Raw genomic sequence first — 12,503 nt, 5'->3', positions numbered from 1 at the left:
ATATTTAATTACTAATGTGAAATACACGACAACTCGTAAATATTTTATTACTTTCTTGACCTATGGTGTTTGACTTAAATACCTAAATTTAGTTAAATGGCTTTTATATCAAAACAATACTTAACAGTAAGAATAACGTCAACATTTCCCACAGCATTTTAATTGCTTAGTTATTTGATTTTAATTGCGGCGAACTTTTATTCAGATAGAGTTCAACACATATTTCTACATAGTTCTTAATTGGTTTAGTGTTTCCTTAGACAATATATAGTAGCGAAATGACAAAATAAAGAGATTTTTTAAAAATAGGTTCTATTAGCGAATATATCTATTGGGAATTTGATACATCAGGCTGAACCTTTTCAAACGCACTCTTAAAATTTTGTGTCATAGAGATGAACAGAAATATACTCGTAATACAAAAGAATTTCAGTTTGCTATACAATAGACAAGAACTAAGTCAATTAAGAGGCTTTTCTATAAATTTCCTCTTTTATTTCTGAAGTCATAATTATCAATGGAGGTTAATTACTAATACCTCCATGGGTAAGGCAACTCTTTCACTCATTGTGTAATATAAAAATGTCTGGATACGAAGAGCGTCTGTTCTTCAATAGCATAGATATAAGTCAATTTAGAGACATATCTATTATTTCTGAGGTCAATTCTTAGTAATTACATGCGTCAATAAAACTGACCTTTTAGGAATTTGCTCTTAAAATTTCATGATATGGAGATGCATAGAAGTGAATTTTAGTCTGCTCTTGAATAGACTAAAGAACTTACATTCTAACTTTGTTTATCAGCGATAATATGTATCAAGACTACATTCAGATCATGTGGACTTACTAGTTTTACAACTCACAGATCATTGCAGATTAGAAAACCATGTTAGACGATTAAATCTTCCTTTCAATTACATTTGTCACAGTTGTGGAGAAGATGATGATAGTGTCTCTTATATGCTGTGTTTTGCCCAGCACAAGCACGGCGCCGCCTCTGGGAGTCCTCTTTTTCGAGGATCTTGGGCACACACGCACACACACACACAGCTGCAAGACCTTCCATTAAATAGCATTTTAAACTTTGCCGAAAGTTGAATGTAGTTTGAAAGATCTGAGTTTTTTCCTTATCGGCCAATAGGCCTAAGTTTGACAACCTATCCTAACCAAACCTAACCTACTAGTTTTACATATTGTCAGACTTTTCAACATATAATTCATTATTTCAACGTGTTTTATATAAATAACTTTTTAAACTATTCTCAGTAGTGTAAAATATAGCTCCGAAAAATTGGTCACTTCACAGATTCTCTTTTTGCATACATTGTGACCGAAAGGTTTTCGGAAATTCTCATTTAAAATTCGCGCGCTGTATATTTTTCGATATTTTAAGTTTATGTAGTTTGGCAGCACTGTCCTTAATTACTATGCCAAAAATGAGCGCGATCTGTCAGACAGTTCTTTTACGGCAGCTGTTGAAACCAGTTCACCTCAGTAGTGCGTTGCGAAAAAAACAATGGAAAAAAATATTGAACAAAGAGTTTGAATCAAATTTTGTGTTTCGAACGAAATTTCGTGTGCAGAATCGTTGCGAATGCTACAAAAGGCTTATGGGGAATCAGTTTTATCGAAAACTCAAGTTTATGAGTGGTACAAAGCCTTTCAGGACGGTCGTACGACCGTCGAAGACATGCCGCGTTCTGGACGACCTTCGACCTCTACCACCGACGAAAACATTGAAAAGGCAAAGGAAATCGTGTTCCAAAATCCTCATGTGAGTGTTAGAGAGATAGCACGAGAGCTAGGCATCGGTCGTGAGAGCTATCCGCCGTAAACGGCCTCAATTGTGGAAGGATAATTCATGGATTTTTCATGACGATAATGCTCCCTCGCACCGAGCCAACATTATCAACGATTTTAAGGCCAAAAATTCAATAAATACCATCGAACAGCCACCGTATTCACCTGATCTTGCACCGTGTGACTTTTTCCTGTTTCCCAAACTCAAATTACCACTCAGAGGAACGCGTTTTGAATCCATATAAGACGTAAAACAGAATTCGCAGAGGGAACTCAAAGCCATACCGGAAAGCGCCTATAAAAAATGTTTTGATGATTGGAAGAAACGTTGGCATTTGTGTATCGCTTCTAATGGAGCATATTTTGAAGGAGATAAAATAAATATTGATGAAGATTAAGAATTTTGCGTTTTATTTAAAATTTCCGGAAACGTTTCGGTCACAATGTATGTAGCAACTATTACATTTATATCAATGTTCTGGAATCCAGATCCCTCAGAAATATTTTGCGCTTCGTTCAAGGTATCGATTTTTCTTCTATGTTGATAGAAGAGATAAGAAATTGTGATGGATGAATTCAAACTTTGAATAACAAACTGACTATAATTCTAAAGTACAACGGTATTCTTTTTAGATATATAGTAAGGGATTAATATTTTACAAGCTCTCCCAATTGCAAATATTTTCGCCTAAAATTTCGTTGGAAAAAGTAAGAAACTGTATAAACTATTAACTGTTCAATTTTTTAGAATTTCTATGGTTCCATTTCAGGACCAAAGAGTGTATTTAAAAATTAAATAAATATATTGTGTTTAGATTTTAAGAGAAGGAATATGTAAGGGTTTAAAGAATTTCGAAATGTTTTTTTATATTGTTTGGCTGTGACATTTTTATAAAATATTAAATTATATCAATACTATAACTTTTATATGTTTATTATTTTGTGACCAAACGATTGACCAGTTTCCGGATAATGACTTTAGACTAAAGTCGAAATATCGATGAAAAAAAAAAGTTCTAGAATTAATCCTGACCAATTAGTCTGCAAAAACACTTTACTATTACTTTTATAATTTTTTAAATATATTTCAACAAAAGTCTAATATATGAACTGACGTTAGCTAATATAAGTGACTAATTACTAATTGAAATTGTATGAAATTATGAAAAGGATTAAGGTATCCTTTAGCAAACCTTAAATATTATTTAAGGTTTTTGAAAGTTTAGTTCAAAAACTTTTTTATTATATCAGTACATACACTCTCATATAATTGTTTAATAATTCACTTAAATATTATGACACGTGAAAATATAGAAATCGAAAGCTCCACATATCCTCCACTCAGTTTATTAAATGGAATATAGGCGTGCCATGTTAGGAAAACAAGTAAAACTTAGCCTTATTTTTTATGGGCATGACAAGTTCATTTAACAAAAAAAAAAAATTAAAAAGTAAAAATTCAAAAACTCAACTTTTAAATTGAAAAAACTTTTTTTTTACATTAAATAACAGAAGGACACTTAAAATCCTGACAACAACATATCAAGTGAAAGCATTTTTAAGGAGTGTTTATATGTGCACTCATTAGGAGCTGCTTTTGATTGTTGTGGCGCTTATTATGTGTAGATTTTTTAGTGTCCTTTGGGTTTCAGCACGAACAAGGATTATTTGTTAATTCGCTTGTTTGCTTTGTTATGGGACACGTGACAGTGTTGTGTCACTGAAAAGATTTGCTGGGGCTACTTAAATAGGCTTAACTACACTTCATGCCAGTATAGGACATAGGAATGAGAAAGATGTTTGTAACTTTGTGGTAATTAAGAATACATATAACTTTCGTATTTGTAAATAAATATAAATTAAATACAGTTAAATTTTTGAAGTTAAACAATTTAGTGAAGTGGGTAATTTCGTTCTAACACTTACCATAAAAGCCATATGCAATTATTCAACATTTTCTTTAATAAAAATATAAAGATTTGTTCAATGACTGAAAGGATACGATGAAAAAGGTGATACGATGATCGTATAGGTGGTCGTGGTATACAAAGCCCCTTTTAATATAATGATTTGTTTTTATATAATTATGTTGATGACCAAAACAAGCTTCATTAAAATAAACATAGAAAATACAAGCCAAGCAGCTAACGTCAACTTCTATGGTTATTAAAGGACATTATCAGGCATGCTCTGAATTTCGACTTCATTTCAAATCGAAATTCAATTTGAAACGGAATGAACCCGTTTTGGGTGTTCCAGAAATCGAATATTTTCATGCGGTTTCAAAATGAACTCAAAATGAATAAAATGAATTTAAACATCTATTTGTTGACGTTTTGTAAAATATTCAATGCTCTTAAGTGAAATTTTTAAATTTTAATAAGTAAAATAAAAAAAAAACAGTTTTTATAAAATGTTCGGAATGTTAGCATTGGTGGCAGCTGAAAATAATAGTCACACAAATGAAAAAATAAAAAGACGGATTTTAAGAGATTGCAGCAATCCGTTAGATTTGAATGAGTCGACGTAAGTGGCTAATTCATACTGGATGAAACAACGAAAAATAACGAATACTTTTAGCTTTATAAATTATTACAGGGTGAACAAAGATGCTTTTTGCATGCTGGTAAAAGTCGTAACACCCCACGTTAAGTTATCATCCATACCAAGTTCTATTCAGTTGGCCTGCACATTGCGTTTTTTAGCGGAAGGGGGCTTTCAAAAAGCGGTAGGCATCGACAAGCAAATAGCTTTGGGTAGGAGCACTGTTGGAAAAATTTTGACAAATGTTATCGCAATTTTGGAAAGGCGCATCTGCCCATCATGGATAAAATTAGAAATGTCGGACGCTGAGCGGAGTGCGTCTAAGCGCCACTTTATGCAAAAATTCGGGATTCCGGGTGTGGTAGGTTGTGTGGACGGAACACATATAAGAATGACAAAGCCTCATCGTGACCACCACCTTTTTTATAATAGGAAAGGCTATTTCAGCATTAACGCCATGATAGTAAGGACTTTCAAGTTCTTTTTGAAATTTCTTTTCAATATGTACAGATTTGCGACTACAAAATGACGATTAGAGCAGTGAATGCTAGGCGCGCTGGTTCTAGCCACGATTCACTAATATGGTGCGTAAGCAAGGCACACGACTACTTCTGCCAGTGCTATGAGAGCGGTGAACGTGGAAGTTGGCTTTTAGGAGATGCTGGCTACTCCCTTCAGCCATTTTTGCTAACGCCATACAGAGATCCGCAGCCTGGAACACAGGAGCATAAATTTAACGTGAAACACGCATCTGCACGCAATGTTATTGAACGAGCAATTGGTGTGTCGAAAAGCCGCTTCAGGTGTCTAGCCCGACTTCTTCAATACCAGCCCGAAAAAGTTTCCAAAATTATTAATGTATGCTGTGCGCTACATAATATTTGTAGATACTACAAGGTACAGGATGTCGAAGACGTTCACTTTGCTAATGAAGATGAAGAGGAACTAAGTGAAATATCGGCTAGTAGAGAAGCAAATACAATAAGAGATGACATTGCTAATAGCTTGCGTTAGTAGTATTTAAGGAAAATTTTTATTAAAACAAAAAAATGAATAAATTCTTAAAATATTTTATTTTATTTATTGGAGCTTAAAATTAAAAAAAAAAATTATCAAAATTATTATTTTCTTTATTTACATAACTTGAAACTGATTTAATTCCAAAAAAATGTAATTATACTTACATGTTATTTTCACTACTTTTAAATTCACAACTATTTCGATATGTGGTTTTAATCACATGTTTTTATGCGGATTCGGTTTCTAGAGCAAGCAAATTCATTCGATTTCATTTGTGAAATCGCATATGAAATGAAAAAAGCAGAGCACCAAAATGTGAATTTAAATTGAAATCGAATTTTTTTATGCGGATTCGAATTCTAGAGCATGCCAGTATATTTCAAAATACTTAATGGGAAGACTAGGCTAAGAGTTTAAAGCAGTTTAGTTGCCTGACCGGCAATAATGTCAACGAACGCATATAGGTTTTGAAAGTATATATAACAGCAGTTCAGTTGCCTGACCGGCAATAATGTCAAGGAACGCATATAGGTTTCCTATATTTGAAAGTAAAGTGTCTTGGAGTACATAAGGACTAGCTTAAGAAGAACATACTTATAAATATGTGGCAATATGAGGCATATAATGAGAATGAATACCGAGAGAAATCGTAAAAGTTTCTCAAAAGTAACAAAATTGGAAACAGAAGACGACTTTCAAATTGGGTGTGTTTGAGTTAAGAATATGGAATAAGGAACATGGTATAGAGTTAAGAACAATTTATGAACATTATAAGAATACTAGTAAATACATAAAAATGACTGAAAGAAAATGAGTTTGAGTGGTCAGGGCCCTGAAAAATTATTAATTCGCACATGTTAATGAGGTTATTGAAGAGGGTGTACAAATATAATATGATTAAGTTAAGAACATGGAGCATGGAGCAAGGAACATGGTATAGAGTTAGGAACCATTTAAGAATATTATTAGTATACTAGAAAAACATGAAAATAACTGAAAAAAAAATTGTGTAAGCAGTCTGGACCCTGAAGAATTATTAAATCGCACATGATAATGAGGTTATTGAAGAGGATGTACAAATATAATATGATTAAGTTAAGAACATGGAGCTTGGAACATGGTATAGGGTTAGGAATAATTTAAGAACATTTTTAGTATACTTGTAAATAAATAAAAATAACTGAAAAAAAATTGCTTAAGTGATCTGGATCATTAAGTGATCTGGACATCGCACATAATGAACAAGTTAACATTTTTATAATTTTAATTCATTATTTATTAACTTAATATTTATTTTATTTACCAACTCTTATATTTTAAGCAAAAATAAATACAACACGTATAAGTTTATTTACCAAACAATTCATAACAGAAAAGTGAGTATAATAATTTTATTTGATGACAGCAAATTTGTAATAATTATAGAACAAAAATTATATGAATTAAATATTGATGAATAAAATAAATGATTTAAAAATTGTCCAGGATCGTTTGCTATCACAATGCATTCCAATTGCTTCAATGAATTCAATTTAACTTAATTAGCAAAAAAACCGTTTTATTCAAATATATATATAAATATATAAACAAAAGTTGAAGTGCCAGCTTATGCATCAATAAACTCTTAAAAAAAAATGTTATTAATTAAATAACCAAATAAGTGAGAGTTTTCATGTATATCATTAATATAGTGAAATGTGGAACTGCTAACTAAAGCACCAAAAAAGTTTAAAAATATAAAGTGCCACTTAACAGCGACAAAAAAAAAATTAAATAAGGTATTGAAAAAAATATTCACAAGTTCCTGTAAATTTCTGTTAAAAAATGCCAATATAAATATTTTTAATGTCAGAAAAGAACGTTCGTCATATTCACAATCATCACTTCTTCACTTTCCAGATTTCATATTATTTTTTATAAAAATTTCATTGAATCCTTTAATTTTGTTGATTTAATTTAACCTTTTAAAGCAGAGGTTGAAAATGCATTCACTCAATTTTCTGTGTCGCGTATATCAAACACGCACTGGTGCATTTACTCTTCGACATCCCAGCCCAACGCTTCCGCACATTAATGCAGTCGCGTGATGAAATGTTTTCGCAGTTAAATGTAGCGCACTTTCAGGCTGCTTGACACTCTTTAAATACTGCGTTTTCGCAGTCAACCGAATACCTTTTAAAATGATAAAAAAGTTCCTCCAACCATGGAATAAAAACATTTTATAAAAATGCTTTTAAATTTTAAGAAACGTATTGTTTTATATATTTTCATCAAAATGTTTTTTTTTTTTTGTTTTTGGCTTGTGTGTATTTCAGTGGAGTTTGATGAAGCGTTGGCACTTTCATCGCTGCATATTCACTTAATTTAATTTAAGAAACATGTTTTCAAAAAATATCTTAAATTTATAATTTCCTTTCAGATAAAAGTTTTATTTTAAAAATTATAAATATTTGCATATAAATGATTTTATAAAATAATTAACTAAAAGTTACTTAAGGTAAGTGAAATAAAGCGCAGTATTTTTAAATATTTTATTTATTTAAAAAAAAAATAAAATATTGCCGAACGACCTACTTAATAATAATATGAAGTAGAAGACCCATAATTCCTGGCCCTTTAAACGACATCATCCGGTTTTCGAAGTAGTTCTGCTCTCTAATCGTGGTTACAACAACCTCTTGCATAGAGTTTACTCTTAGTCATTACTCACTACCAAGCAAGAAAATCCTCTCTTACTTATTCAAAAATTGGGCTTAAATATATTTGTTGTCTAAATATTATGTAGAGTGTCACGGGCACGGCATGAGCAAAATTGTTGTTGTTTTTAATTCAAATTCAAAAATTGAGAGTGAGAGAAAAACCAATGTGTCGGTTCAAACTTTAGCATTAGAGCCGGGCCATCTGTGTCTCGTCACTTAGGCAAAGCAGTGTCGTTCAGTCATAAATGCCAGAATTTGGATTTTTTAGAAGCAAATTATTTCAAATTCAGTACGTTTTGAAGAAAAAGTGCCAAGAAGCCTATTTATAAACCGTAAATAATTTAATTCTCACACTTTCCGGTTTAAGGAAAGACGCATAATTTTTTAAGTACTCTTAACAATTATTATAAGATAATATAATAATAAGTTAAGATTTTTTTACAGCTTCTATAAGTTTTTTCTTTCTGGTTATTTTTGATGGCGAATTGAAAGTGAGCATATCAAGATTTCCTTTTAAATTTAGTCACAACCAAAAAAAAATACCCCAACATTTTAAAAATTGGCAATATTAGGCCATTTCTTTTGTAAGCATACATATTACAAAAGAACAACCACTTATGTTAAAAATAACATATGAAACAACAACACTGCTGGCTTATTTAGTCCAACCGCTGAACTAATAAGCCACTCAAATCGCCAAAATTCGTCTACTGTGAACGATTTTTAGTAAATACCTACAAAATTGAATTGTAATTGTCATTTCTACTTTGTAATATATGATCTTTTGTATTACTTAAAACTGTTGCTATGGCAACTCTGGACATTAATTTTTTTTATTTTCTCTTATAAACATAATACTTCTCAGTAGATTTTTCTCAATTGGTTTTTGCGATGCCGATGTTTGGCCGATGTAATACGAACGAACATTCTTCAATATTGAAAAAAAAGATTACTCGGTTTTTATGGATTTAAGGTTTATCCCAATCTTCACCATATTTTTTATCTACACACGAAGATTTTTTATCTACATTCGTATTAAGTTTCTAATTAAATAAAAATTAAATTTATATTCATCATGTTCTCAATACTCTTTATTTATAGTTAATTTTATTACATATTTCTTTGCTGTGCTAATAATTGTTTTTGCTTAATTGCCAAAATTTCTCTATCGACATGAGCAATTATCTGAGCAAGACGATAAATTTTACGTTGTGCACGATAAGTCAATGTGCGACCACCTGGAACAAATTTAATCATTTTCGCTTGGCTCAAAGCTTTTAGAACTATGATTAAAAGACCATCAGCTACGATAGAGTAGTAGCGGGGACGAAAAGCTCTACGACGGCGTCCACCATACATTTCACGAAGTTTACCAATACCAATCGGACCGCGTTTGTACATGCGACGCAATATTGATGCACATCGCAAATAAAACCAATCGGCATTAATAGGGATCAGTTTCTTGCACTTACCGGCCTTGAAAAGTATTGCATCCGCCGGCATTTTTAGTTTTTTACTTCTGAAAAATATTTAATATTTATCAAAAATTACTACTTACTGAGATCATTATCTTTTATCTATATATATTTACTTTTTAAGATTAATAGTCAACAAAACTATGAAATCATATTCAAAGCGATTTATATGTAAGTAACGCGCCATTTTGTTTATAAATTTTACGATTTTTACCAATTTTTGTAAATAATTTTTTCCGTAGCACTGGAAAGCGATATGCAGACAAAAGACGCAACCCGAAAAATCATCCTAATTGAAGTTAGTTGCAGTGATTTATATATACACCAGAGAATATCTATTTTGATATACACCTTTCATATCAAATTAAAAGCGTTCGGAAATATTTGCAATATATTAATTTCATTATATATTTTTATTAATATTTCTAAAGCTATAATTATATGCAACATTACTTAATATATTAGTAAGAATATTATAATAATAATTTATAATTTTATAATATATATAATATATAAAATAATCATATTAATTATTTAATAATGCGATAATTGCATTTATTTACACTCACGAATGCTATATAAAAATTCTAGAATTTGTAGTAAGATTATAGGTCTGTTCCACAAGCTACTCGTAGTAACTTTGAGTATCACTGTGTATACACAATTGCGTTTCAACAGCAAATTTTCGTGTATTTTTGTTTAAATTTTACTTGTGTTTACTTGAGCTTTACTACTAGTAGCTCGTGGAACAATCCTTATATTATGTTCAGCCAACCTTAATTTTGCAAAAATCTTAATTTCATCTTCGTTTTAGTGAAATTAATTTGCTTTTTCCATACAAAATTCAGTTTTGAGGTTAGAAGCTGTCTGAACATAGTATTATACTATGATAGTAAGCTCCGTTATTAGTTTTACCTCGAGAAGCGTGGCACACATAGTCCATTTATGTACGAAATAAGGGCTTGTTAATTTTTTTTCAATTGCCTCGTTAAAGACTGTCTGGAAAAATTGTAGTACAACAATTCTGGGTGCAAGCTTTGATTAAAATATCAAGAAAAATAGACTCAAAAATCAAAATATATTTTAAATAAAAACAGAAAGAATTTTGAAAATAAATATAGTAGGAAATGAATTTATAATTTTTTAACTGAATTGAATGATTTTATTTAATAAATATAAATAAAAAATAAAGGAAAACTTTATTATTTTATTTTCTTATTAATTTTAAAAATTTAACCTCTAACGAAGAAAATTTATGGTAACGATTTATATTTAAAATTCAGTTTCGAATAAATAAAATTTATTTTTGTTCAATTTGTGCAGTTTGCTATTCACTAAACTCTGGAAGTTAAAGTGTAAACACTTAAACTTATCATAATTAAAAATTGCAAACAACTTCACTAAGATGAGCTAAGGTGTAAACATACTATAAGCAAGATAGAATATACTGCCTCGAAATATTCGATAGTGGAAATCATGCTATTTATTTAATATTTTATTTCAGATATTAAAATTATGGAAAAATATAAATTCTCTCTAACACACTTTCCATACAATATATGCAATAGGTAAACGAAACTTTAGCATCACTTTCACACATATTTTGTCGACGTATCCTTGCTATACTGGTAAGTATGAAATAGGAGATTGTAAATGGTTGTAAAATTACTCTTTTTCTTGTAAATTGATGGTGTAATAAATTTTATAAAGGCCTGTGCAAAAAACACGTCGTTTGTTTGTCATCAAACTGTCTCATTTCATTTTTCACTTAAATGCCCAACAATGAAACGTTGCTAAAAGGATAATTATGATGTCCTCTGCTTATAGTGTTTATAATTTTGACACTTTTGTCATTTTCAATGTCGAGCGCACAAAAGCGCACAACGTAATCAGTGCACATGAGCCCACTCACACACACACTTACACACACATGCATCATACTAATGAAAATTACTTAGCACAGAGAAGGAGAGACACTCGTAAGTATTAAAGCCATTTGCCAAAGGATATGAGATATCAATTTACGAGTAATGGCCCATTTGTGCGAATGAGTATTACGTTCTGAATGCGCCCATCACTACTCAAACTCATGAATGGCAAGTATATCTGTTAGGTTTAATTGCTGACTTAATTTGTACTATAATGAAAGTAATAGTTTAAATGGTTTATGCTTACTTTTGTTTATTAAAAACATAAATAATTATATAATTACAGATGTTCATAATTATAATTACTAATTCATTCATAATTACTTTTGAAAGAAAATTATATAAGGTAGTTTATTTACATACATATATATTTTGTTTATGGCAATGAAAATAAGAAAATAATAAGTGTGTGTTATATTTTCAGTATATTAAATATTATATTATATTTATCGGTTGTGATTGTACAAAGAAGGTAATTGTATAAGTACAAATATATAAGTATTTAAGAATCTAATACTATGTTCAGACACCTCTTATACTATGTTAAAATGACCCTAAATTTCGTGAATATCTTAGTTTCATCTTTGTTTCAGCGAAATTAAGAAGTTTTTTCCATATAAAATTTAATTTTAAGGTTAGAACAAAATTAGGGAAAATGTCCTTATTTTCATTTAAACGAAGCCTGAAATTAAGGGAAATTTCAAAAGTTACATTTTTTTCAAAATAAATGTCCGTGACAGTTGACTAAAATAAAACCGGGAAAATATTTTGAAAGCAATGTAAATTTTTGAATTTAATTTAAAATAAAACGAAAAAAATAATTCCCATACCCGAAATCCACTAAAGCTAATAAAACTACTGAATGTTATACTTTGTAATTATAATAATCAACTTTTAAAATTTCCCAGATATAAATGGTGCTTGGAGCATGTAACTTTTAACATTCGATTTGTAAACAAAAAACATATGATTTTCTTAAATTGGGGCAGTGTGAACACTTTTAAAATTAACTTAATTTTATTTTTACGAAATTAA

At 30.2% G+C, this 12,503-nt stretch overlaps 2 protein-coding genes across 2 annotated transcripts; one reads left to right on the top strand and one right to left on the bottom strand.

Annotated features, from left to right (window-relative positions):
- The first annotated feature begins 4,454 nt into the window (after nucleotides 1-4,454).
- On the top strand, nucleotides 4,455-5,413 carry LOC119683642 (putative nuclease HARBI1). The gene is made up of 2 exons (XM_038097429.1): nucleotides 4,455-4,809; nucleotides 4,857-5,413. The coding sequence occupies exons 1-2, from the start codon at nucleotides 4,642-4,644 to the stop codon at nucleotides 5,358-5,360; spliced, it is 672 nt and encodes a 223-aa protein (XP_037953357.1). The 5' UTR covers nucleotides 4,455-4,641; the 3' UTR covers nucleotides 5,361-5,413.
- Nucleotides 5,414-9,150: 3,737 nt separating this feature from the next.
- Nucleotides 9,151-9,804, bottom strand: LOC119686210 (40S ribosomal protein S19a-like). The gene is made up of 2 exons (XM_038100721.1): nucleotides 9,657-9,804; nucleotides 9,151-9,584 (listed from the first exon to the last, which is right to left on the bottom strand). The coding sequence occupies exons 1-2, from the start codon at nucleotides 9,725-9,727 to the stop codon at nucleotides 9,176-9,178; spliced, it is 480 nt and encodes a 159-aa protein (XP_037956649.1). The 5' UTR covers nucleotides 9,728-9,804; the 3' UTR covers nucleotides 9,151-9,175.
- Between the last annotated feature and the right edge of the window lie 2,699 nt (nucleotides 9,805-12,503).

The sequence above is a fragment of the Teleopsis dalmanni genome, chromosome 2 (genome assembly GCF_002237135.1).
Source record: "Teleopsis dalmanni isolate 2A chromosome 2, ASM223713v2, whole genome shotgun sequence".
Classification (NCBI taxonomy): domain Eukaryota; kingdom Metazoa; phylum Arthropoda; class Insecta; order Diptera; family Diopsidae; genus Teleopsis; species Teleopsis dalmanni.
This window is presented reverse-complemented; position numbering and strand designations above follow the sequence as displayed.

What these genes read in the sequence shown, in the direction of transcription:
- LOC119683642 (XM_038097429.1), top strand. Translation starts at nt 4,642, where the DNA reads ATGTCGGACGCTGAGCGGAGTGCGTCTAAGCGCCACTTTATGCAAAAA. An exon ending in TCAGCATTAACGCCATGATA is followed by an intron (nt 4,810 to 4,856) that starts GTAAGGACTTTC and finishes CAATATGTACAG; the next exon opens with ATTTGCGACTACAAAATGAC.
- LOC119686210 (XM_038100721.1), bottom strand. Translation starts at nt 9,727, where the DNA reads ATGGCGCGTTACTTACATATAAATCGCTTTGAATATGATTTCATAGTT. An exon ending in TTGACTATTAATCTTAAAAA is followed by an intron (nt 9,585 to 9,656) that starts GTAAATATATAT and finishes AATATTTTTCAG; the next exon opens with AAGTAAAAAACTAAAAATGC.